General features: G+C 46.6%; 1 protein-coding gene across 1 annotated transcript in view; it reads left to right on the forward strand.

The window, feature by feature from the left end:
• The window catches only part of ephb2b (eph receptor B2b), a gene marked incomplete at its 5' end in the record, with an annotated part of 111,479 nt that overhangs the window by 62,039 nt on the left and 25,120 nt on the right, over nucleotides 1-24,320 (forward strand). The window contains 2 exons of the mRNA XM_079297056.1: nucleotides 19,954-20,109; nucleotides 21,903-22,238. Of these exons, the coding sequence (XP_079153182.1) occupies nucleotides 19,954-20,109; nucleotides 21,903-22,238 (492 nt within the window). The remainder of the gene's footprint in view (nucleotides 1-19,953; nucleotides 20,110-21,902; nucleotides 22,239-24,320) is intronic.

Below are 24,320 nucleotides of genomic sequence, written 5' to 3' on the forward strand. Positions count from 1 at the left end.
ATCCCACACCATCTTTTGAATCTCAAATTCAGGACCGTACGACCTCTTATAATCCCACTACTTCTCCCCCCCCCCCCCCTTTTGCACTATTGGTCTTCTGGTCTACTGCAGAGGCTTCCTGCTGCTCTGGTTCTTGCTTGTAACACCTATTCATGTCTCACGCTGAGCCCCGAGATACCGGAGAGCCCGATGACCACAGACGGCGTCCTGGTGTTCCTCCACCAGAGCGAAGTTGGGTGACAACCCTGAGACCTCGTGGGGTTTTTTGCTCATGATGAATTCCTCCATTGGACAGACTGTCCTCGCTCTGAGGAAATAGGAGCTGTGCCCTGTATTGTGTTGAGATCTTTCCACATGTACCTCTCTTTTTTCATCAGGGTACAAGGCCGGGGCTTTGTCAAAACATCCCACCATGTGCTCTCTCTCACGGATGTCCTCGACTCGTGTCCCGTTAGAGCTCTCCCGGGCTCAGGGAGACTGATGGATCGAGCATCTGTCTGGATAAAAAGATGAGAAACAACCGCGCTCGGCGTTAAAGACGGGAGTCCCTCTCGAGTATCGGTGACCTTGTTTTCCACTGATGTATTAGAACTCGGTCAACACCGAGAGAGAAACCGCGGCGTCTTGTGTTGTGTGCCGTTGACCTACATTCGAGCTATTCTCAAAGTGAGAGCGTGCAGGAAGCTTATCCGTCCCCGACATCGGCGAGGAGTGCCACGTGTTTCTCCGCGGCCCGCCTCGCCCCAGAGATGAGCACAGTTGTTCGCACACAGTTAACCCCTCGGTCACTCGCTAAGAGGCAGAAAGGATTGAGTCTATATTCAGCTTCACACCGGACGGCCATTCCATCTCATACGACATCATAGCATAGAGGTGCTCAACCTGAATGCGTGCCCCTAGAAATGACTAAAACATCTGCTGGTTATGTAACTCGCCGGCTGTTCATTTTATTGCTGCTCAGTTTATTTTGGATTATTTATTTGTCGTTTTATATTTATTTATTTGTCGTTTGCTCTGAGAAGACCTTTGATAACAGCGACTTATGTAACTGTACGACTGCAGTGTGCAGTCAGCGGCTCACTCTGACCCAGTTAAACAGAGAACAGGCATTTCATCCCGACTCCAGAAGTATAATGGATTCTAAAATAAGTAACATCACCCAACAGCAAAGATCTCTCGCCTGTTAAACTTCAGGTGATGAAAGATTAAACGGCTGCGAGGCCGCGAGATGGGAGGGTAGAGATGGATAAGAATGGAAAGGCAACGGGGGGGGAGAAATATTCACAAAGACGCAGAAAGAGCTTGCTTCTCTTTCTCCTCTCGTCCTCCTCTTATCACTGTGATATGCCTAACTGCCCATCAGAAATACTGCACTCATAACCACGAGAGACGGTCTCCTTTGAGCAGACATCACAGAATATATATTCATGCTATGAACGTCCTTACCCCAGCATTCTGGGATGCCAGTGTTTTGACTTCATCTCTGGGATTACTTAGGTTTCCTGATATACTGCGTCTTTCAAAACACGTTTTATGATTTTGTAAAAAGTGTGTTTGTCAAGCTAAAAATAAGGCTGCTTTCCTCAGTTCTAGAAAACAAGAACTTTTTGTCCACATTTTGATTGTGTTACTGTGAGAAAGTCGCCCTCTATCTCTTTAAACATACAAAAATGGCTTACAGTCCTTAAAACAGGGAGTGGATACTCATGAATATATATATTCACAGATATACATCTGCTGGACACTGCCAGGTCCACTTTGCTTGGGGCCATGAGTCAGCATGGCACTGTAAATCTCTCAGTAGTCAATGTATCTCTCTGGCAGTGTCATTAAGACAAAGCCCTGTGCATTTAATTACTGCGCAATCAAAGTGATTGAGATTCAGAAAGTGGACCCCGCCGCTCTCCAAGGAAAACAAAGCGGCTGAGTTCAATTAACGGTTCATTCCTGAGACCAAATAAGAAAAAGCAACAAACAGAGAAGTATCCTTGGATTGAAGGGCAACATGTCTGTTAATCTCAGCGGATCTCTACGGGGTGATCACACGAGCTTCACCCCCCCGCCGGGGCCTCTGCAGAGTGTGAGCAAAACCAACAGCCGAATCAAGCCGTTTATATTGAGATTTATTTTACTTTGGGATTTAATTCCGAATTGTTTAGAAATCCACCGGGCTAATGTCAACTCAAAAGTTGGACCCGCCACAGCCAGGTTTTCTGTCATCAGGCTCCCCGGGAGGTTTCCGGTGTTTGAGTTTGAAATTCAACACATGCCTCTAAAGCCCCCGTCAATGTAAAGCTAAGATCTCCCCTGTCGACAGCCACCGCTGCACGGTTCTACTTTGTTTTCCTTGCCAGGTTACTCTACCTTCTGACTCCTGAGAGAATCCATGCGAATAAGACGTATTGATTATGTCATTCACTATATTGAGTGTCAAGGCCCAGGGGATATTGATGAAAGAGTAACACCTGCACCTTGACTTCATACCACAAATGAGTTTGAAGACACAAAGTTTAGATCATCATCATGTCAAAACCCAAAGAGATTACAGTTCATCCTGTAAATGGCATGAATGTTAAAACAGAACTTCAGGCCAATCCATCCGATAGTTAATGAAACATTTCACTCAAAACCACATGCCAACCTGGTGCCAGAGGACAGAGGAGGCAGTGGAGCGCCAACGTAATTAGAAGACATCGTCTGGGAACCGGGAATATCTGTACCAAATATCACGGCATTCCCTCCAGTGATTTTTGAAATATTACGGTTCTGGAACCCCAGTGGTGCAATCCCCAGAGCCGTGTTGCTAGTATGGTTAAAAATAATTTAAGCCAGGAAAGACAATAATCCTTTGGTTCGACAAAAACCCTTTTCTCAGTGCTCCACCGTCTCTAATTGTCAGTAGTATTGGATATTCCCCCTCCCTACTACTGCTGCTCATCACAGTCAGTGGTGGGGATGAGCGTACTTTACTTGATGGCGGGCAGGAGAGCGGTCTTGGCTCTAGTGGCCTGGTTTAATTGTGGAAGCCTGGTTTAGGGGGATGGTGTTCATTTGCTGCGGGGGACAGCAAAGCTTTGCAAATGGACTACTTACAGAATTTTCTGGATGTTAAAACTTTTTACTTCCCCTTGGGCAGCTGCTAAGCAAATATATTACTCAATATAATGAGCCGTTCCACTCTCCTGTGGAATTCCCGAGCTCTCGGCTGAAAGGTATACGGTTCGACACGCTTTCTCTCATTCTTATAGAGAACCGGGTTCATCTAAAGGATACGGCTTTTCTTTTTTACCCACGCTTTGGGAGATGAAAGGCGTAGCACAATCCGCCAGGCTAATCCGTATCTAGTCAGTTAGAATATTCATACCAGTGCATTGTACTCTGTACCAGTGGTTTATGGGTGAGAATAATCCCACCGCGTTACTCCTCTCCCCCTGTTCTTCTCTTCCACCTCTACGTCTTTGCGTCGTGATTAGAGATATTTTCCCACAGCCTGTTAGGGATTCTGCTGTTTGTACTGGATTCATATGGAAGAGGAGGGGGAGGTGAGACTGTAAACAACAAGCTAATGAGAAGGCTGCTCTATTGTGGAAAAAATAACAATTGCTTCCTGTGCACCTCACAGCATGAGTTAAAGTACAGTGCTGGGACATCATAATGTTTTTATGTCCCCATCAGGTTTGAAAATTAGACGGTAATCACGGCGTAATTACTTTTCGATTGGCCAAAGTATATTCTTTCAATTCCGGGTAATTCTATCACCATTAAATGTGCTCTGTGAATCGTACAACCAGGTGGTTTCCTTGTATTCAGAATGGTCACTTGCAAAAATAGAATTATTTCCAGGAGAAGACTTGGCTGATACTTTATTTACCCAAAGGGTAGATCAATGTGTTCATTGTTGTTTTATTGAGCATATGCTTCTATATACAAGTCCAGTATCTTAAACTATAGTTCACAACAAGGCAGAACTCTTCAAGGAGGTTGTTGAAGATCCATCACCTTCAAGTAATGGGTTTTAAGGATTGACGTGAAAAATAGTATGAGGTACTTTTGGATTTGATTTCTTATTGACTGAAAACATGGAGCTGCTGCACAGCAAAACCATGTCTGGAATGTATCGGACTCAAAGAGAGAGTTAAGAAAGACAGGCAGTGAAACAGTGAGATTCAGTCAACAGACAAAGTCACGTACCCAATTCCCCCGGACCGTACATTAACCACCCGCCAGTGTTTACTACAAAGCCTGGATTGGCCTTGCAGCGCATTGATGCCTGGGAGCTGCTCAGTGCGTGCTGGGACCAGTGTTCTGGTGTATTGTGGCCATCTCAAGGCTGTGTGGTGTCCCCAGAGTTATTTTGGCGGTTTAGGTGGGGGAGAGATCAGCGCCGTTTTCAGTACGGCACCGTCTCTCGACGCAGGGCTCCCCCCTCCCCTCCCAATGCATGCACCTCTTCTCTGTGAAGTAACAGGCTTAAAGAGCAGTCTGGAATGCATTAGTCACAGTTATTAATGAGGTTGTTTTGATTCTGCTCTCCCCCTTGTCTTTGCTTTTTTTGTTTTCCACCGTCCAAAGTCACGACGATGTTGAGGATTCTGGCTGAACCAAAAAGACAGACCTTGTAAGCTCACAGGCAGTAAGATGTACTTAAAGCAAGACAGAAAGCAGAGATTTAGAGGAAGAGATCATGATGCAGTGTAGACCTATACTTTCCTGTCCTCTTACAGTACGATATGAATTGTCCATGGCAGGTGTCACTTAAATGAATGGATTGTGTTTGTTAGAACTGCCCAGAACATCATTGGTACCCATCTACCGAGCATCGGGGATATTGGTGACAAGAGGTGCCTGCGAAGTGCCGGAAGGACATTAAAAGACAACACCCACCCCAGTGACAGTGAACATTGACAATAAATTAACCTTGTAACCTGTTAGTGCAGAAGTGAAGCTTTTTAAGTAGATTTCTGAAAGCAGCAGCGGGAGTTACCTTTCACAAGATGATACTGGGGAAACTAGAGCTCAAGATTTAGTGTGAAAATAATCAAATATACAATTCAATGTATTTGTTTTTTTAAATCTCTTCTGATCCGTTCTGGAATTGAGGTTAAAAAAGTCAAAGTGGCAAATGGTCTAGGGAGTGTTTTTCTTAAGATGAGACACAAAAGGTAGTGTGGTTTATTGTATTGACGCAGTAGAGAATAACAATGCACCCCCCCAAGACATTTCAGATTACTTTGCCCAGTGTAGCACCTTAAAAGGTAATGTTATGACATTGACACTGAGCAGAATGTGACATTTTCAGGCACCGCGAGGGACCTCTCCGCAGAGAGAAACCCTCACCAGAGAAGCCATTTTGGAGCCATCTGCATCTGAAATCAGCAGGCCCGACTCGAGCACCGAGCCCATCCGTTGACGTCTCTCATTCCGCGTACAGCCTCGATAACTCCTCCTTGCGACCTTCTTACTAAATATAGCAATTCACGTATTGATTTGGGGACGCGGTGCATTCACAGCATGCCTCCTCCATAATGAGCTATTTCAACAGATTGCTTGTAGTTAAGTACTTTCTCTTTTTTGGTGCTTTGTCTCGAGGCTGCAGGAGGAGGAAAGACACAGCCACATGTTCTGAGCCCAGCTACACACAACATATCTTGGCAACATGAGCACATGTGTGTGTATATCGTCTATGCAGGAACTCTGTACATATTAAAGCATTGATTTTTGTTTTTATTTTCATCATTATCTTCATTCATTCACGAGAATCAGCTGGGCCTGCAAGCAGCGTGATTAAGTACGGATTATTCACAGTATTGTACCTCATTGCTGTTAAAGTGCTGCGATGGGGGAAAGGGCCAATGAAAGCTTGGCAGAAGACAGCTTGAATTCCATCTGTGTGATTACCTTGCCAGCAGGCAGGCCTCCCATTATGGAATGACTGTTGTGTGATTGAAATCATAGCTTTGACGGCTTTCGTTATCTGTCAGTATAGTGTTGCGAGAGGCATGGGCATCAACAGGATCACTGTGGTGCTACTCAAGACAGCTGAGATCCAGAAATACTGCCGTGTTTCTATGAAAACAGCCGAGTGAACAAGCCTAAACAACTCAACATGTATCTTATTGCCCATTTAAAAAAAGAAAAGTACAGCCGCCCCGTCAAAGGCGTGCTGCGAGCTGTCTGGCCTTGTCAGTCAATGCTAGCTAGAGTATGCAAAAAGAAGCTATGTATTCGAGACGGTATATCCAAGATTTCAATGGAACAATCTCTCATTTTAAACTCATTTATCTCTTTTGTTCTGCTCATTCAAGGATTTTGACCTCAATGGAAGTAATGTATCCAGAAGACTTTCATTGAGATTCTTATCGGCCACATCACAAAAGCCCCGAGAACACAAGTCCTTCCTCCCTCTTCGCCCATTCACCGACCTTCCAGGCACCGCCACAATCGGGCCTTTGTGGGCTCGGCTTGTCTGTCATCTCCCTGGTTCTGTTGATATGGGCCTCGTGCTGAGAGCGCGCTCTCCCTCATACACTGCACCAAGCGCCGGCTAATTGAGCCTGTCAAGCCAGAACCTGTTAGTGTGCTGATAAGAAGGTATTTGACCCCTTCGGTTCTCTACGGAAGAATATTCCGTTGGTCCTTTCTCAGCCAGAGGGTAGACCATGAAAACCATCTCTGTCTATGCTTGTTCTGTTTTTTTATTGCCTCGTGTAAAACACCTGGTCTGTTGGTACCGGAACGGTGAGTTGGGCACGTTAATATTAATCTGGCATTCAGACGGTGGGGCAGATGCTCATCGTGCCAGTTAGATCGGACCTCTGATACACTCATCAAAGGCTGTTGTTGCAGTCTAAGGAAAGAGCCCGTAAAAATCACCACCATGCAGGACTGCAAGTAAGACTCCTTACTCTGTGATCGATTGCTTATGCCTCCGGTTATGAGCTTATGAGTAAATACAGTAGCTTTCCCTAGAAGGTAGATATTATATTTTTACAATGACCTTTTCAGCACCTCAGCATTACCATCAAAGATGATATGTCAGATGTGCTGTACAGGAATGTGCCGAGGCGTGTCGAGGGGAGAGCTATGCCTTCAGGCTGGGTGGGTTGCATTAAGGTTATATCCGTATGTGTGTGACATGTATGACTCGTGAATTTTAGTCATACGACTAATCCAGTCTGACTGAGAGTGATTGACATGTCGGCCTCACCAGAGACTCTGCAGCACTTATTAAGTGTGGATTAATGACCCCATCAAGCAGCCGACAAACTCAACAAAGAGCACTTTCCTGAGGTTTACATATACTCTGCTTAAAACCACCGAGCTATTAGCGGGGCTGTGACAAAACAAACAATTTAAACTGTCAAGAAAGTTTACTCCGTGAAGTTGTTCATTAAGGGTTTAACTGTAGAACATGTTTAACATCACATTAAGGCTGAAGTTAATCTTTTGGCCTGGCAAGAAAAGAAAAAAGAGAAAATCCGAAATATACAGAAAAATAAACGGTTGCTTCCGCCCTCCTTTAAATCCCAGTTGGTTAAGTACAGATTGCAAACGCCTGGTAGAACACGAGGCAACAGTTCCCCAGCAGAGAGTAGAACGCACAGAAACTACTGATTAGAAATCAATGCGAAACAGTTGACGTTGAAAGCATTTTGTCATTTTAAATAACGGCATAATGCGGCAACTTTAGGTTCACCTCGGAGACTGCTGCTCATGGTCCTTTGGAACAAAGTACTTTTTCTGCCTTTTTTTTGTTTTGTTTTGTTTCAATTTTGTGGTAATTTTCAGCCAAACAAAGTGTTTGAAACAGCAGCCGTATCCGGGACAAAGCACGTTCTTCCTTGTGATGCAGTTGAGAGTGCAGTTTACTTGGAAGGTGATTTTGAAAGAGACATGGTTGCAGGCAGCCTAGACTATAACACAGATCCATGTTTATATGGTTATCCTTTGATGATTCTTTCATCTGCTCATTTGTAAAGCTCTTTGAATTGCAGTAGCGTATGAATCATGCTATATAAATAAACTGGCCTTGCACCTGCACTCTCTGCTACTATGACACAACAGCATTCCTGCTCCTGGTTCAGAATGTCACTTACTGGTTCTATCTATAAAGGTCCAAAAACTCAGCAGGTAATTTCATATCATATGAATATACATAATGAAAAGACATCCATAGGATTTCCACCTGTAGCTCATTCGCACTGACTTTTGCCATTGGCAGACACCGTGTGGGGAGATGAGGACACATCTTACCACCCAATCACTACTTCATCTACACTTAAACTATTGGAAACATGACTTATTTTGCCCATCTTTAGAAAGATATTAACATCCTCCTGCCTCTCTAGTTTCATTGTTTTAAATGTATTTGCAGTTCCATGAAGCCTGTGGAACTTTATCACGGCGATAAGGTGTCTTTAGCAGTAGAGAATAATGTATGACTCATGTCAGTGCTTTGTATGAATCAATACCTGGAATGTGTTTGTGAGGAGCGTACATGGAGAGGAATGACTGCACTGCACACAAAGCAATATTCTTATAGGGCAGCCATTTTGGCACGAACCATCCTCACGGGGGGGAAAAGAGTTGGACTCGAGGAAAATATTGGGCAAAACTCAGCAGCAGCCGAGTTGCCAAGGTAACAGAGGGCTTTGACTAACCCCAGCCTTGGCCCTATCCCTCGCCGTGTGAGCTGGGTACTTAATTTCACTGACCCCCTGGGTCTGCGCTGAACAGCCTCCATTGATTGGGACAAATGGAAGGGAGAGCAGCCAGCCAAGCCCCTCCTCTATCAGGGTCATGGAGGAGGAGGAGACGCAGAGCGGGCAGATGAATAGCTCAGGGATCCCTTGTTTTAGAAGAATCAATGACATATTTAAAGGCTAATTAGTCGATCTATTCACTCACTTTACATTTGCCGGGGCCACCACCTCACTCTGCAGCCATGATTGGGCTATCTAATGTATTCCACCTCTAAATAGCAGCCATTAAAGCCTTCAAATGAATCTCCTCCCAACAATACCAGCCTTTTCAGGCGCAGGTGTAATAGTGAAGCGAAGTGGTATTTGTTTGTATGTGTGTGTTTTAATCCCTTCAGGTTGCATCTTTGAGTGCAGATATCGGGAGCAATCCTCTTTTGGTGCTTTAAGTCTTCCGTGGCTTGTCATGGTTTGAATGAGCTTATTATCCATCTGACAAGGAAGCCTGATTCAGGTCACATGATCAGAGAGTTTACACCCGCCTGAGTGGCACACTTTCACCTAGTTTCATTCACAGCACTTTGCTCGTGCTCACAACATCTGTCGTAGTTGCGGGACAGTTAATAAAACACAAAAAGCTTAAGTGATGAAGTTATAGAAGTTATGTTGTTTAAGTAGGAAACCAAGAGGGAACCGAACTCCCAATGATTCGTTTTAACCAGAAGATACACTTTAATATTTCTTAAGTTTGTGTGCACTTCCATGCATGCGTGTGTGTGTTTCTTGGTTGCATGCGTGCGTGTGAAATTGGCGCATTACAGCTGTTGTTTCTGCTGTCTTGTGGATGATAACAGACTCCACTCAGACTCCCTGCTGCCTCATTAAATGCTTGTGGTCAGAAGAATTTATATCATCTTTAATAAATAGACTCCAGGGTGAGATGGCCGGAGATATAAAATCCGTCCTGTGAATATGAACTACTCACGCAGTCCAGTTCAGGTTACTGTTTATCTCCTCAGCTCTGTTTGAGGTGTGTGTGTGTGTATGTGTGTGTGTTCTGTGTCTTTGTATATGTGCATTAGAGGGTTACACAGGGACAGTGACAGGATTCAGCACCAGCTGCTCCTTGCAACCCCCCCACACTTCTCCCTTCCTTCCTCCCCTCTGACACCCCCTTTCCTGTGACACCCCGCTTGTCCCTACTGACTGGACAACATGCAGCCCCTTTATGCCACCTGTCCATCAGCCACACTGCACCTTAGGCAGCCTCTGTCGCCGAGCTTGGAGCTGCCACTTGCTGCCTTTGTTTGGACTCTGGTAGAGACCCCCGTTCCTCTCCCTCTCTCCCCCTCTCTCTCTCACTCTGTCTTGCTCTCTTCTGCTCTCTGTGCTGTCCTTTACAAATATAGACACACACATACAGACAAAGTGATTGCCTCCGTCAGCTATTTCTTACATCTGCCTCCAGGCACAAAACACCCCCCCTGCCTCCACCACCACCCCTCTCCCTGCTTGCGTCTCACCTGTATAGGCCTGGATGCCAGCTGCAAGGGCTGTCGTGTTGGCCGCGAAATGCCAGCTGTTGAACCAGATAGGGAAGATTGAAATCAGCATGAAGCTGATGATTTCTGTACACATTTTTCCGGCAAGCTCCGAAACAGCGAGGGCAACTCTACCGGGTGTGTGCATTTCACGGACTGGGCGGCGTAATTCATCCTGCATTGCTTCCTATCTCTGCCAAGATGAGCTTGTGGATTCCAGACCAACAGCGGGTCACTGGGGTCATCCGTCCTCTCCGTTTCGTCTGGCTTCCCTCCTCCCTCTCTACCTTTACCCTCCACCTCGTCTCATCGAGCCCCCCCCCCCCCCTGTCATCAGCAGTCTGAGGCTGTGATCAGGGCTGCGAGGTCCGGGTGCAGCCTGCGGAACGGAGCGGGGAAGCTGCCTCACATGGCAATGGCTCCTGTTGCCCTAGCAACTAGCTGTCCTTGAGAAGAAGAAAAAAAAGGCCGCATTCGGGGGTCGGGGAGGCCGAGGCAATGACAGCCCCCCAGTCAAAACTCATGAAGAGGAGAGACACATCGATGTGTGCGTCTAGGAGAGAGCGTGCAGCCCTCTGTGCCTTAAAATACATGCATGAATCAAGAGGCTGAGAGAGAGTATGAATGATGTTGATAAATTGGATGTTTTTCAAGGGGAAGAACTCATCATTGCACCCTCAGTACAATCTTGCGGTAAGTGGGTGGGTGTTGCCGGGGTTGCTGTGCTATTTGGCGCATCCTGTGGTGCAGCAGGTGATGTGTTTGCGTGAGGGTGGGTGGAGGCTGCACACATTCTTTTGTTCGCCTCAACAATGACAGCTTAACACTCTGACATCGGAGTCTTCCTCATTTCCTAACCCGTTTCAATCTCAACACGGTGTACGCCCCTTCAGGCACTGCTGTACATGAAAAGACAGCGTTTCCCACCATGGGAAGCATCGTAGCCCTCCGAGCACAGTAGCTGACACTCGCGTGTCACGTGACAGTGAAAGTTCAGCACCGGTCTCGGCTTTCAGCTCGCTTGCAATGTTAAATAAGGCCAAACTGCCTTTTGTCTGGTGGCGAAGATCTTTTCGTAACAGCATGAAGTCCCACAAACACGGGGGACATGTTTGGTGGTGGAAGGGTGAACAAGAGGCTGAGGCTGTTGTTGTTTAAACATATTTTAAAACAACATGCGATGTGGTTTAATCAAGCCGTGCTAAATTAGGTCCGCAAGGCAATTCATTGTTAATCGTTACACAAAGTTATTGAGCTGAATTAATTTGAATTAGGCTATTTTGTAACCACTGAACACCACGCATACGTCTGCTAATTCTGACCCTTATGCAAGCGGCCACAGAATTTCGACAGCATTAATTAGGACAGAGCCTCATTTGGAGGCCAGCTTAGGCAGGACCACGCCATAATTTCAAATTCATTAATTTACTTTTTTTTTTTGCCCGGCTCCGTTAACAATCTGTCATCACAAATAATGGAATACAGTGTAGCTAGTCCCCAACGCGCCGCGGTTCCCGAAGGTTGACAAGCCGTCTCAAATGGAGATTAATGCCGACAATGAGACCTGCCTCCTGCCACACCCCGGCCATCTGCAGCCCGGTGTACGGAAAGGGGGTCCGCCGGCAACCTGATTGGACCCCCACATCCTCTGGAGAGCAAGCTGTCAAGTGGTCGGCCCGCACCAAATGACCCTTTCCGCTTCATTCCCCACTACCGCCCACCGGCCTCGTCCATGTTCCTGCCCTGTGCGTGTATGTGTTGGCTCAGAAACCTGTAATTTCACCATTCCACATTTGTCCCCCCTCCCCCCCCTTTGTGCTGGAAAAGAAGAAGAAAAAAGGGAGTGCAGTGAAAATTCCAGACGTTATTACTGTGCTGCATGCATGGCTCCAGTGATGCTCTCCTTTCATCTCCGTTTCCTCCTCTATTGACAGATGGTAGTTATCAGACAGTATGGAAATACTGTGGTTAAGATAGTTGTCACTGATTCTTTTTTTTCTTTGGAATTTATGACCTGATGATCATCACGAGAGCGCTGTGGTCTTGAACAGAGGGCCGCTCTGCCAGCGTTGTTTGAATCAAGAGCGTAACGTTTGCCACATGGGAGGAATGACGCACTATCTCCGGGTAGCGAGAGTGTTCGGGCGGCGCGGTCGCTCGCTGCGCGTATGCCTGCTTCAACGTACTGAAACGCACCAGAGTGCTAACGTACGACTACGGGGATTAACTGAGTACTCGATCAACAGCACATTAATTGCCTTAAATCGCTTCAGGCATTCATCAAGCAGACATGCCAAACGTACACCACCTGCAGCTCCTCAAATGTGAACATTTCAAACTGAATCTTTTGGGAGTTTTGGACTGTTGGACAAGCAGTTTGAAGACTCGTTTACCTTTGGGAAAGTAATCGGCGATTCAATCTCAATCTAACAACAACAGTGAATATAAATATGGTTGCTTGCAGCCTGAGTTGCATATATGTGCTTTTTGTTCGCCCCGTTGCTCGCTGGTGTTATTTACGGCCAGCGTTAAGGAGATAAGAAGGAATAAGGTCAGTTAGTGGGAAATTAATTTACACCCGTTGTTACATGACTAATATTTCCCTTCCAGAGTATTTTTAGCTGCTCCTGCTCCACACTTCTCGTTGTCCTTGTAAATACCAAAGCTTGTATATGTGCCACGTATATGAGCTTAAGCCTCTGCTGTATGAGCTGAAATTGTCCTCTGGCCAGCAGCCAGATGGGGTTTATTCGGCAGCCTCCCCCTTTATGGTGCTTATTTATGTGTTGATGTACCTGTATCGGAAGAAGATGGAATTAAATGAGCTCTAGGTGCCAGCGTGTGACGTGTGCAGTGCAATGTGTTTTTGCGTCTTGTTTGTGTGTTTGCTGTGAGCCTGAGCCTGAGCCCTCCCGAGGACCCTGGAGCTCATTTCCCAGGTGTCCCACATTTCCGGCTAATCCGCTGCTCACTTTGGCTCCTAATCTGTCTCGGAGGAGCCTGCTGGGGGCGGATTTGGGGGGGATGTGAGCTCTGGGACGACTGCAGAAGAGATGCAGTTTAGAGCAGAAAATGCTGAGGGACACCGAGGGAAAAGTCACCTCCCCGATCATCTCCCTGTCCCTCCACACAAATCCCTTACCGTACACCAACACGCGTTCACACAGTGACGCACGTCTGGGTCAGTAAGTGTGTGTGTGTGTGTGTGTGAAAAGATGACTTCTGGGCGAGTCTGGCAGTCTTTCAGCATTGATTTTGGGCATTTTTCCCAGCTTGAAGTCGGAGATTGGCCACTAAAGTTAATGGAGTAAAGAATGGAAACTAATCATTAAGTAACTGCAGTGTTTTTCCTTTCATTGGGTAAGACCGTGAAAGTGGCCGGGTCCTTTTTTTTTAGTTACTTATTGAAGTGATCTGGTAATGCAGCGCTGCATCCCAGTTACAAATGTCGAACATTTCCTAGAAAAGAACCACTTTAATGACCCCGGGCTCTCCTTGAGTCAGAGAGGAGCCTGATTTACACCTTGTAGGTCATCACTGGTCACCCTCGCTCGCTGGCACTGTCCTGGCTTACAGCGCGGGAGGAGCCACACTAGAGTCCCAGACCTGTTAATTGCACCAGACATGGAAACCTAGAGGGAGATATTAATATCTCATTTGTGCGCCCGTGTGTGTGCGGGGTGAAGCAAATGCCAGTTGTCTAATAGCTTTCACACAAGCCTGATTGAATTAGACGGCGAGGAGGACCGCGGTCCTAATTGAATTGCGGGGACACTGTGTTGCAAACAGTGCTAGCTTGTGTTCCCTATGGAAGTGCTGAGGCAGATGGGGGGGGGGGCACACATACAACTCGTGGCTGCTCTCCTCTGGTTAATCTGTGGCCATGACCGTTTCACAAGGTTACGCTCGACTTAAATGTGACCGGCTCAAAGGCTGGGGGTGTGTAGTTGAGGTGGCGTATGGCGTAGGTAATCGACAGCAACTGCAAAAAGCTAACAGGTTGTCTCAATCTGATTTTTCCCCTCCCCCCCCCCGAGGAACAGCGGTCCATCTCGTAAAAAAAGAAACGTATCGCGTCACGATAGCCTCTGATCCATCCCCGCGGTGGTTAGTATAAATAACTTTTAACAGGCGGCACCAAAGCAAATAGAGGCTCGAACTTGTACGCTGTAGCGGCCTCTTTAGTCACAATGGAATACAGGGAAACACCCAGCATCCGCACACACACACACACACTCACACACACCTACACACACACACAATCCCTCTGACGCTGGCCATTTTCACCGCTTTCAGCACTTTTTCCTGCTGCGCTCACAAAACCTAGCACCTCTGATTTTTTTTTCTTTTTGTACCCCTCCAGCCTTTTCTCTTTCACACCACACACATGTCTCCCTTGGCTCTTCTGTAATGATGTGTTCATTTAATAGTTTTGGGGGGAGGGCAGGTTTGATCATGGGCTTGTTGTTGCTGTGATGCCCCAGACTGCTGGACAAAGAGTCTCTCTGTCGGGCGTGTGGATGCAGACGGTGGGTGAAAGAGACTGGATGAGTGTTGGGCTGTTTTTTTTATTTTTTTTGGGAGGGAGGGGGGGGGTTCTGCCCCTTTTCCTCAATAGGTGTGGCCTCAGGCTGGATTACCTGGTATCAGCCAGCTGATTGTCTGGTTGTGCTCGCACAGCGTCCAAAACTGCCCAGGCAGCCATGATGGAAATGTCAAATGCCCAGTCTTTGTTTGCCCTCGCTCTGCGTGTTATTTGTGTGCGTGTGACTGCTGATTTTGGTCAGAGGAGCCAGAATCACAGGGAGTGTTTCCAGTAGCCGGTCACGTCGAGAAAAAAGAAGAAGAAAAAAAGCCTCCCTGCTTCTCTTTCTGTCTCTCTGCCTCTTTCATCTGTGTCTTTGTGCGCTCCTCCTCTCTTCTCACACACATAAATAGCACACAGTCGCACTTGCTTTGCAGGATTCAGGTGCTTTTTTTTTAAGCTGCAGGTCTCGTCTTCGACGTGCTATAAATCTCTCCGGCAGTAATATTCAGGAAACCTTTGAAACAACCAGCAAATTACCTGCTGTAAAAGCTGACTAGCACCCTTGCGCAGCGACTCGCCTCTCGCGGTACTATTTTTATTCAGCGAGTCGAGTTCAACCTCTAATTAAAGCTTTTATGTCACTGTATATTATTAAAAGTCGTAAACATTAGACAGACACAAGCAGCTGGGGCGTTGGAATGTGTGCGGGGGAGGTGATATTCAGAGTTTAAGGTGTTAGATTAAACTAATGATTCTTAAACGATCAAAAAAACATTGGTTTTCATTCGTCTTCCAAATATGACATTTAAGAGTGACTATGCCTGCAGTGTCTCTGGAACCTATTTGAGGTGACCTGGACCTTTTGACACGACTACCACTGAATTGATTGTGAAGTGTTTATAAATTCTCTTCCTGTGAGGCATTTGTTCTTGACCTACTGCCACAATTTCATTGTTTGTCCCAGAATCCACGTCTTTGGTCCCCAGAGATGGTGGCACGTTTGTTTGATGATATTAATGTTATTAATAGCAGCGCGCGTGTGTTTGTGCGTTTTTATATTTCAAGTATGAGAAGCAGGAACAACAGAGGAGCTGTTGTCAATGAATATTCGTGCCGTAATTAACTCTTCTTGCCAGAAGGATTTCTGACGTTAGAGGAAACATCCAAAAACAAAACCAGCCCTCAGCTCTCGCATGTTGAGCAAGACTGCCAGGATGGTGATCAAACAGCTCAACAGCAGCAATCTGGGCAGGCAGGGAGGTAGGGAATGAAAGCGCTGATCTGTTTTTTTAATCACTGCTCTCCACATCCGACACCAGACAACTTTGCAACTCTTAAAATCTGGGGTCATCTGGGGTTATGAAGTGGAAATCCCCCGAATATTTCCCCAAAAAGTAATGACTGTGGCCGGGCAGAGAGGGCATGCCAAGACGTATATAGGGTGCTATTGAACCGGATGGTTTTCACAAATACCTTTTGTTGTTTTAACTCCGTGAGGTTCCAGAAAGCTTCGTCAGAAAGGGAAACGCCTCGAATGCCTCCGAGCTTTTAATACCTGAATGACAACACTGTTTACTCCTCTCTAAGGAACTCTGTACGATACTGTGAGCACATGTTGGAGAAAACAAACCACCAAGTACGAATAGAACAATGGAGAGTGGGATTTACCACTTTCCATTATCTCATGAATTTTGCATTTACAAGGTGTGGTAAAAGTAAAAGTAGTAAAAGATTGTCCAAATGTGGCACCAAGCGTTAAACAATCCCATTCGACATAGAATAACTTTTTATTTCTCGATTCATTTTTTACCCTAAATTAAATCGTAGTAGACGATAAATGTGCGTCTTGGGATGTTCTAGTTCGTGGTGGAAAGATGTTCTCATTGTGCCCTCCAACAATTACCGCAGCATGTTCCAGTACAACCACTGCGGTAGCAAGGCATCGTGGGGCTTTATAGGCGCTTATCAATGTCATTCATTCCTTTTCCTCCCCGCGCAGAGTTTGAAGTCACTGCTGTGTTGTTGTGCACGGTCTGCCTACTGTTTGCAGCACATACATCCACTGTGGGCACAGAAACACGCCGAGTTCCTCCGCTGCAAAAAACAAAACCTCTCCCAAACACAGCCACTCTCCGCCTCACCCCTCCCGTCTCTTTGTTCCCATCTTTACACGTCTCCCCTCCCCTCCCCACGTCTTTATGCTGCCTCCTCTCACTCCCACAGACCTCACTGCGCCGCAGAGGTCCGATCGGAGCTGTTGCCTGGGCCTCTTTCACAGACCCCCGTTGACGGGCACTGTGAATGTCCAGGCCTCATGTTTCGCTCTGCGCCCAAAACCTTTTCCTCCATCAATCATGGGAGAAGAAAAACATGTCAGAGCGAATACTTAGTGAGGTGATCTGTAAGATTACTTTCGTTTTATTTTAGAATAACTCTTTCTGCCACTGACGACGACGTTTTTCCAAAATGAGTCGATTAGTTGTTTGGTCCGTGAAATGTCAGAAAATGGTGAAAAATGACATCATCAATTTTCTTGTTCAGTCCACAGCTCAAAGATGACACAGAGGAGAGGAGGCACCAGCAAACACATTCAAGAAGGAAAAATGACTCAAACCGATTCATCTATTTTCACAATAGTTGGCGATTAATTTGATAATCGAACACTAATCGATAAATCTGCAACTGTAGACATATGTGATGATATAACAGAGATAGCAGATGCACACCTTTATGTGCTGCATGAATAGAAGTAACATTTCAGTAACTGCAGGTTTGTCATCTCGTCTTTTTCTTGTGCTGAAGTCAAAGATGTTTGACATAATTCAATTCAATTTATTTCTGTATAGCCCATGTATAGACATAACGTGCCTTTAATGAAAACTAACCAAACTACATGAGTGAAGCTGTTCTTAACAAACCCACTCTCCAGTAGTATCACATTGAACCGCTGCATAGAAAGACAGCTGGACGAATGGAATTTACTAAACTGCAGAAACATATCGGCTCATTGCTTTCTTTAAAAAGAGAAAGTGTGTGCACAGCTTTGGCATCATCGTAATGGATAGATTTAGAAGGTGATGGTGCTGAGTCATGTGCTTTGAGTTACAAAGGGGGGGGAAAGAGCATTACTCCCTGGCCTGTAGTTCAGTGATGTGTCCGTCTAATATAAACATTGGGATTGGACCTGGATTAATTCTGCTTTGTGATTTGGCCTCCTTTAAATGGGAGTTGCAGCTGCAGATGTTTCCATATTCCAGATGCTACAGTTAAGTTGTAATTGCCTGTGCAGCCTCAGAATGAAATAGTGTCTGTGTTTTTATGACTTTACGATGTAGAACACTGCGGTCATAGTAAGTTTTTAGAAATGTACAGAAAATGGGAGTGGGGGGGGACTGTTCCCACAATTCTCTAAATCTGCTTAAAAAAATATTCCTGTGAAGCTACCAGCTTTAACTTAATAAAAATAATAGAAATGTATTTGGAGAAGTATCATAAAATCATGGGAGGACGGCTTCATTTTGTTTCCTTTTATCGAACGCAATACGATCTTGTTGTTTTTCCAACAACAGACCTGAGGGGTTTTATTCTCAGATATACGCAGTGGGTCCCGTGTGTGAATGTTTCGTGTTACTGTACTTCCAACACCTCTGTCTCAACACCTCTGCAGCTTCTCTTTTATCGGTGCGGGGCAGGTGTGTGAGCCGCGTTACCTCGGGCAAAACCATAGCTGCTTTGGCCCAAGATAGATAAAATAAAAAAATAGCTCTTGACATGGTGCAGGTGCAAATGCTGAAAAACAGTTCCTTCTTTGGTAGTGAAGGTTGAGGCGCTTTGTGACTCAGGAGAAGATGAGGGGATTTCACGCACAGCAAAGCTAGTTTGTTTATCGCTGCACTGATGGACGCTCATGGCAGACGTACAAACAGGTTCTCCTCCCCCACACGCAGCCAGATGATGCATGCGCAGCATTTAATGGCAGCTGCGGCGTGTCTCTAGCATGAATGTGACTTCCCTCCCAGGTTTCCACAGTTGCCTTTAAAAGGGCTCTTAACAGAATGAAGGGTACGTGGAGATATCTCCAGCAAGTGGAGCATGGTGAATAATTCACAGCAAACTGACAACATGTTGCCAGGGCGCAGAGTTGCCTCACATGCAAGGCTTCACTGCTGTGTGTTTATATGACTGCGCTGATGTATATGTTGGACATCTCTTGCAACACCAGGAAAAAGGAAAGAATGGAAAGAATGTCAAACTTTACATTTCACTTGCTTGTTCATACAGTGTGAATACACACAAGTTACCACATTTAACCTGCTGCCCGTTGTGTGTTTGTTTATTTTCTCATTTTACACCAGAGAATGAGCCTTTTTATTATTTCTCATGAATGAGCAATTCATCAGTCGATTGACAGACAGCTCAACATAAAATGTATCAGTTTCTTATTTTGTATAAATTCAATATATTTGGGTTTTTTGGATTGTTGCTCAAATAACAAGGAATTTAGAGACGTCTCCTCGGGTTCTCACTTATTTTCTGAAATAATTTATTTGTCGGTCGTTTTTTCTGAAGGAAAATAATGTCCCGATGAAGACAGGACGGCGATTAATCAAAAAAAAGAAACCAGCAGTTGAAGCCCTGATACCTTTACATTGTATTGTGCAGCTGCTGTCGTGCTGTGAATTATGTCGTTTGTTTTTGATTTGATTGCAGTCCGACGCTGACATTATCGTGGTTGACCTCCGAGCATCTTTCATCCTCACACAGCACCCTTTACGTTGCCTTGGTACTTAACCATCCCTCCATTTCATAAGACTTTGTCCACTGAGCTCCACTTCTCTGGAATAATCTCCCGCTGCACAAGGTTGATACTTTAGAATCCAGACTGAAAACACTGCTTTCTGTTCACAATGACCTCTCGCTACCCCAATACAGACAGAGATCAGACAGTATCTGTAATGAACTAATCTCATCCTTGTTGTCATGTTAGCATTACTTTCTGTGTGTGTGTGTGTGTGTACTTTTACATGCAAGAGCATTTGTTTTATTTCCCTACTGACTTGTTGAGTGTACAGAGACTCTCTGGGGGATGGGCACTTCAAATAAACAGAAGATCATATGAAGAAAAGCATTTACATTCTCTGTGCTTTATTCAGAATCCTCACGTGTGTCCCCCTCTTTCTTTCAGCCTGTCCGTCGGGCTTTTTCAAGCCGACTCAGAAAGACGAACCCTGCATGCAGTGTCCCATCAACAGCCGCACCACCAGCGAAGGCGCCATGAACTGCGTCTGCCGCAACGGATTCTACCGCACCGACTCGGATCCTCTCCAGATGCCGTGCACAAGTACGTAGTATAGCGCTCAGGCTCTTAAGTGTGAACTTTAACTCGCACTTCGAAGAAAATAGAAATACAACCCACAAAGTACACGGACATGAACCCACAAAGTCTTTGATTTCAAATATGAACTTTTTTTGGCACATACACGTTTCACACCCGCAAGCAAGAAGAGGCCCTGGAGATCAAAGTGTAGTCTGTGTAGCTCCAAACAGAGAAATCCTGTCAGAGATGTCCCTCACACGAACGCGACGCTGACATGCCCATAGTGTGGCTGTCCACAGATCCGACCCGACACACAGGGCTCGGCTGCCCCTCCTCAACATCACACAGCCCGCGCCCCCAGCCAGACCAGAGGTTACTGGGCCAGGGCGCGTTGTTCTGTGAGGGGCCGGCCTCGGAGAATGAGCCCGGCCTGAGAATCTCTCTTGTCATGCCAATGAAGCTGTTTGAATTTGAATTTGAATTTGAGGCTGACACCGAAGTTCAGAGAGAGAGAGCGCGAGAGAGAGAGGCGGAAGGATAGACCAAAGCAACAGTGAGTGAGGGAGGAGGGGAGGAGGGGGGGGGGGGTGAAGCATGAGGGAAAAGGAATGAAGGAGAAGCAATTTGAGAGGGATGGAGAGGGGATGTGTGTATGTGAGAAAGACAAAAGGATCAGTGCATAGAGTGTGGTCTTACTAAAACAAAACAGGGGTGAGTGAGAGAAGAAGGAAAAAAAAGCTCCTTTCAACGTTTGGGCCGTGTTTTTTCTCTCACTCTCCCTCTCTGCCTGTTGAAAGGGAGCGAGGAGGGAAAAGATTTGATGGTCTCCAACAAAGGAGATTTGCATAAGCCTGGCTCTGGGAGTCGAGCAGCTGTTGTGAATGAGAAAGCAGCAGCGTCACGTCACTCGTATTAAGCGCAGCAGGGCCCAGGCCTGATTAAAGCAAGGGAATGGGCCCATCAGAGCCCGCCAGCTCATGGGGGGCCAGCTCATCCCCCCCATGAAGGAGATGCCAAGGAGGAGTTATGTTTCCATGTATGAGAGACACCAAGAAGGGCACTCCAACGGGCCTCCTTTCCAGAGCCGGAGATCTGTTAATTGCTGCCAATTAAAGAGGAGGTTAACGAAGAAGTGATCGACTCAGATTTCGGATGTTGTGGGCGGAGTGGAGCGGTTTATCCCATTAGTCCCGGAGACTACGACTTCCATAATTAGGCGCACATGGTCTGTAAAGGATAAACACTTCTCATTGTTTGTTTGTTGGGCCCGTCACTCAACATGCTGCACCATGTGGGAAGTTTCCACCCGGCCATGCCTACAGCCGCTCAGAACGTCTCAGTGGGAGAAACGCTGGGTTCCCCTCCGCTGCAGTAACTCTACACCACGCTCCATGAGAAGGCTGTCAGGAGTAGATGCTAAGAAAACAGAGTGACACCAGCGTGGAGAATGAGAGTGTGAACGGGCGTCCCGAGGGAAGCTCACACGTCTGTAAGAAGCCTTTTAGCCAGCGTGTGGAGTTTCTCTTTACCTGTCATTTGAGTAGAATCATGCCCGCTGTGTCATTAAGTACGCAGCACAGCGTCCATCATACAATCACAACAATGCTATGGAATGCAGTTGATGCTTCCTTTATATACACATTTAAAGCAGCTTTAATCTAAGTGTATAACTTAACAACAGATCACGTGATAGGGGGCCCCTTGTAGTGACGAACCCACAAGGGAATCATCAAATTGACCAAGTACAGTACCTGTGTACCGTTTGAATCACTCAAGAGCTAACTGCAGAATGTCTCTTGTGTCTTGTGTCTTTCCAGCCGTCCCCTCAGCTCCACAGACCGTCATCTCTAGCGTGAACGAGACCTCCGTGATGCTGGAGTGGACGCCTCCCCGGGACTCGGGGGGCCGCGAGGACGTCGTCTTCAACATCATCTGCAAGAGCTGCGGCGGCGGCCGGGGAGGCTGCACCCGCTGTGGGGACAACGTTCAGTTTCTGCCCCGTCAGCTGGGCCTGATAGAACCCCGGGTCTACATCAGCGACCTGTTGGCCCACACGCAGTACACGTTTGAGGTGCAGGCTGTCAACGGGGTGTCGGACCAGAACCCCTACTCCCCTCAGTACGCCTCAGTCAACATCACCACTAACCAGGCTGGTAAGTGGCCCATCTGTCTTTCTCTACACTTTATGTTCCCCATGTGGTCTCCTCTCCTCTCCTCTCTCTCGTTTTTTTCTGTGTTGCTCCTCTGCTGCTGATGCCCCTCTTCATCTCACTCGTTCCTCTCTGAGCACATAATGCACAGCGCATAGACCTCCGCTGAGTTGGCTCCTCTCCTCTCCTGCATGGTGATGTATGCAGATTGAGGGCTCTAAAATGGGAGGGAGAGCGCCGCTGATGATGTGACAGACACAATGTGATGGCCTGCTGGTCTCAACAGGGTGACCTCATCACACAGGCTTGGTGCTGCCTCTCCTCCACTTCATCTGCTGTTCAGTGATTACAGCTCCATTTCCATCCACCTACTTGATTGTACAATAGTGCTACAGTGCATTAGGAGGATTAAAAACATAAGCATAGTATATATAGGTGTATGCAGGGTATGCGCTGCCTCGTCAAGTAAACACTACTTTAAAGAAGCTAGTGTTCCAGTTTGTTCCGAGGTATAATGAAAACCAGCTCCTTCTTTAATCTGCAGGATCTTCAAGAAATACAACTCAAAATTTATTCTACAACTTTCGGAGCTTTGCATTCTTTCCACTGCGTGACCGCGGTCGAAGTTGGCCGCATCTCTAATTATTCCAGAGGCAGCAGCATTGATTTGCTCTTTAATTGTCTCTATGAAACGCATCATTTGGCGTGCCAAGCTTTTCTTCCCAAGCGCTGATGAGCGGGGGGGGGGGGGTGTGATGGGGGTGGGGGTTTATCTTTGCACTGGCTTTGCATCCCATTAGTGACGTACGTAAGTGCCTGTCATGTCTCTTCATCCATTCCCCTCCACTGAGGGCAGACTGCTACGGCTGAGCTGCCTAAAGGAACTGTTTCTGTGGTTTCATTGCAGCGGACATGTTGGGTTTGGTTTTACTGCACTCTCCCTCTCTCATTACTTTCCTCTGGAATTGCCAGATGTCCAGATGCCTCCATACAAGCAGTCAAATGGAAAGGGTATACAAGTTGGATGACAACATTTAACAGGAGGTTTCTACACTTAAAATGACCCATTGTTGCAAACTTCAATGTTTACGGAAATGTGTGTGTGTAAGAGCTCCATAAAGCACTCGTTTACAATGCCGGAGCTCCAAGTCGCGCTAGAATGGAGGGCCTTTATTCAAACGGCGACCTCTTTTTATTGTCTGTTTTGATTTGAGTCACTGGTGTGGTGGGTTAATGAGGGCCTGTGAGTGCAGTTAAACGTTGTAATGAGGCCCCTGCCCCACTCTTTCTCGCTGGGCCACAATAAGTCTGCCACCCCAACCCTTTGGCTTCTCCTGCTTCCCCCTGCCGTGGGGTCCTGACGGAAATTGGGGGGCTCTGCGCCCTCTCCACTGAAGTGCCCGTCACTTTGGATTAGGCAGCGAGGGCTCCCGTCAGAGGGAGCTGTGAAAAGAACTCAACTCTTGCCTGCGCCCACTCCGCCCTCCCACCTTTCCGCCATCACCCCGCGAAACCAGGCTCACCCCTGGGACACGGCATTGCAGTTTGGCAGGGCTGGGGTCACGGGGACCAGGAGCCCATAATTGCGTCTGGTTTGTTAGGCTTGGAGGTTACATAAACATCATGTCATCACTAATTACCTCAGGCAGTTCTGTGCCTCGCTCTTACACTGAGAGGGAGTTAGATGATGAAAAAAATTAAAAAAAATACAAAGTAAAAGAAAGTGTTTGATTAACACAACATACAGCATTTCAATCTCTCAGTAGGCTGTGGCCAGAGGCTGAAGCGCTCCATGAAAGCAACGAATAAACACGTGAATAGAAAGTAAGTCCCACATCTTGTGTGGACGTCCGTCCTCAGCTATGACTCGTTGGGGTGGGGGGGGGGGGGGGGGGGGGAGTGGTGTGAGACGGGAGCAGAACTTCTCACTCGCCACCATGCCCAATCAAGCACCCACCACACTCTATTACCCACAGGGCTTATCCTCCCACTCCGTAGGTGGCTGCCGACAGTTCCTCTGCGATAAAAGGACGTGATTGCCCTGGAAAGTGCGGCGCTTGATTACACACTGTAGTGCCACACAAA

The sequence above is a fragment of the Melanostigma gelatinosum genome (assembly GCF_949748355.1).
Source record: "Melanostigma gelatinosum genome assembly, chromosome: 3".
NCBI classification, from domain to species: domain Eukaryota; kingdom Metazoa; phylum Chordata; class Actinopteri; order Perciformes; family Zoarcidae; genus Melanostigma; species Melanostigma gelatinosum.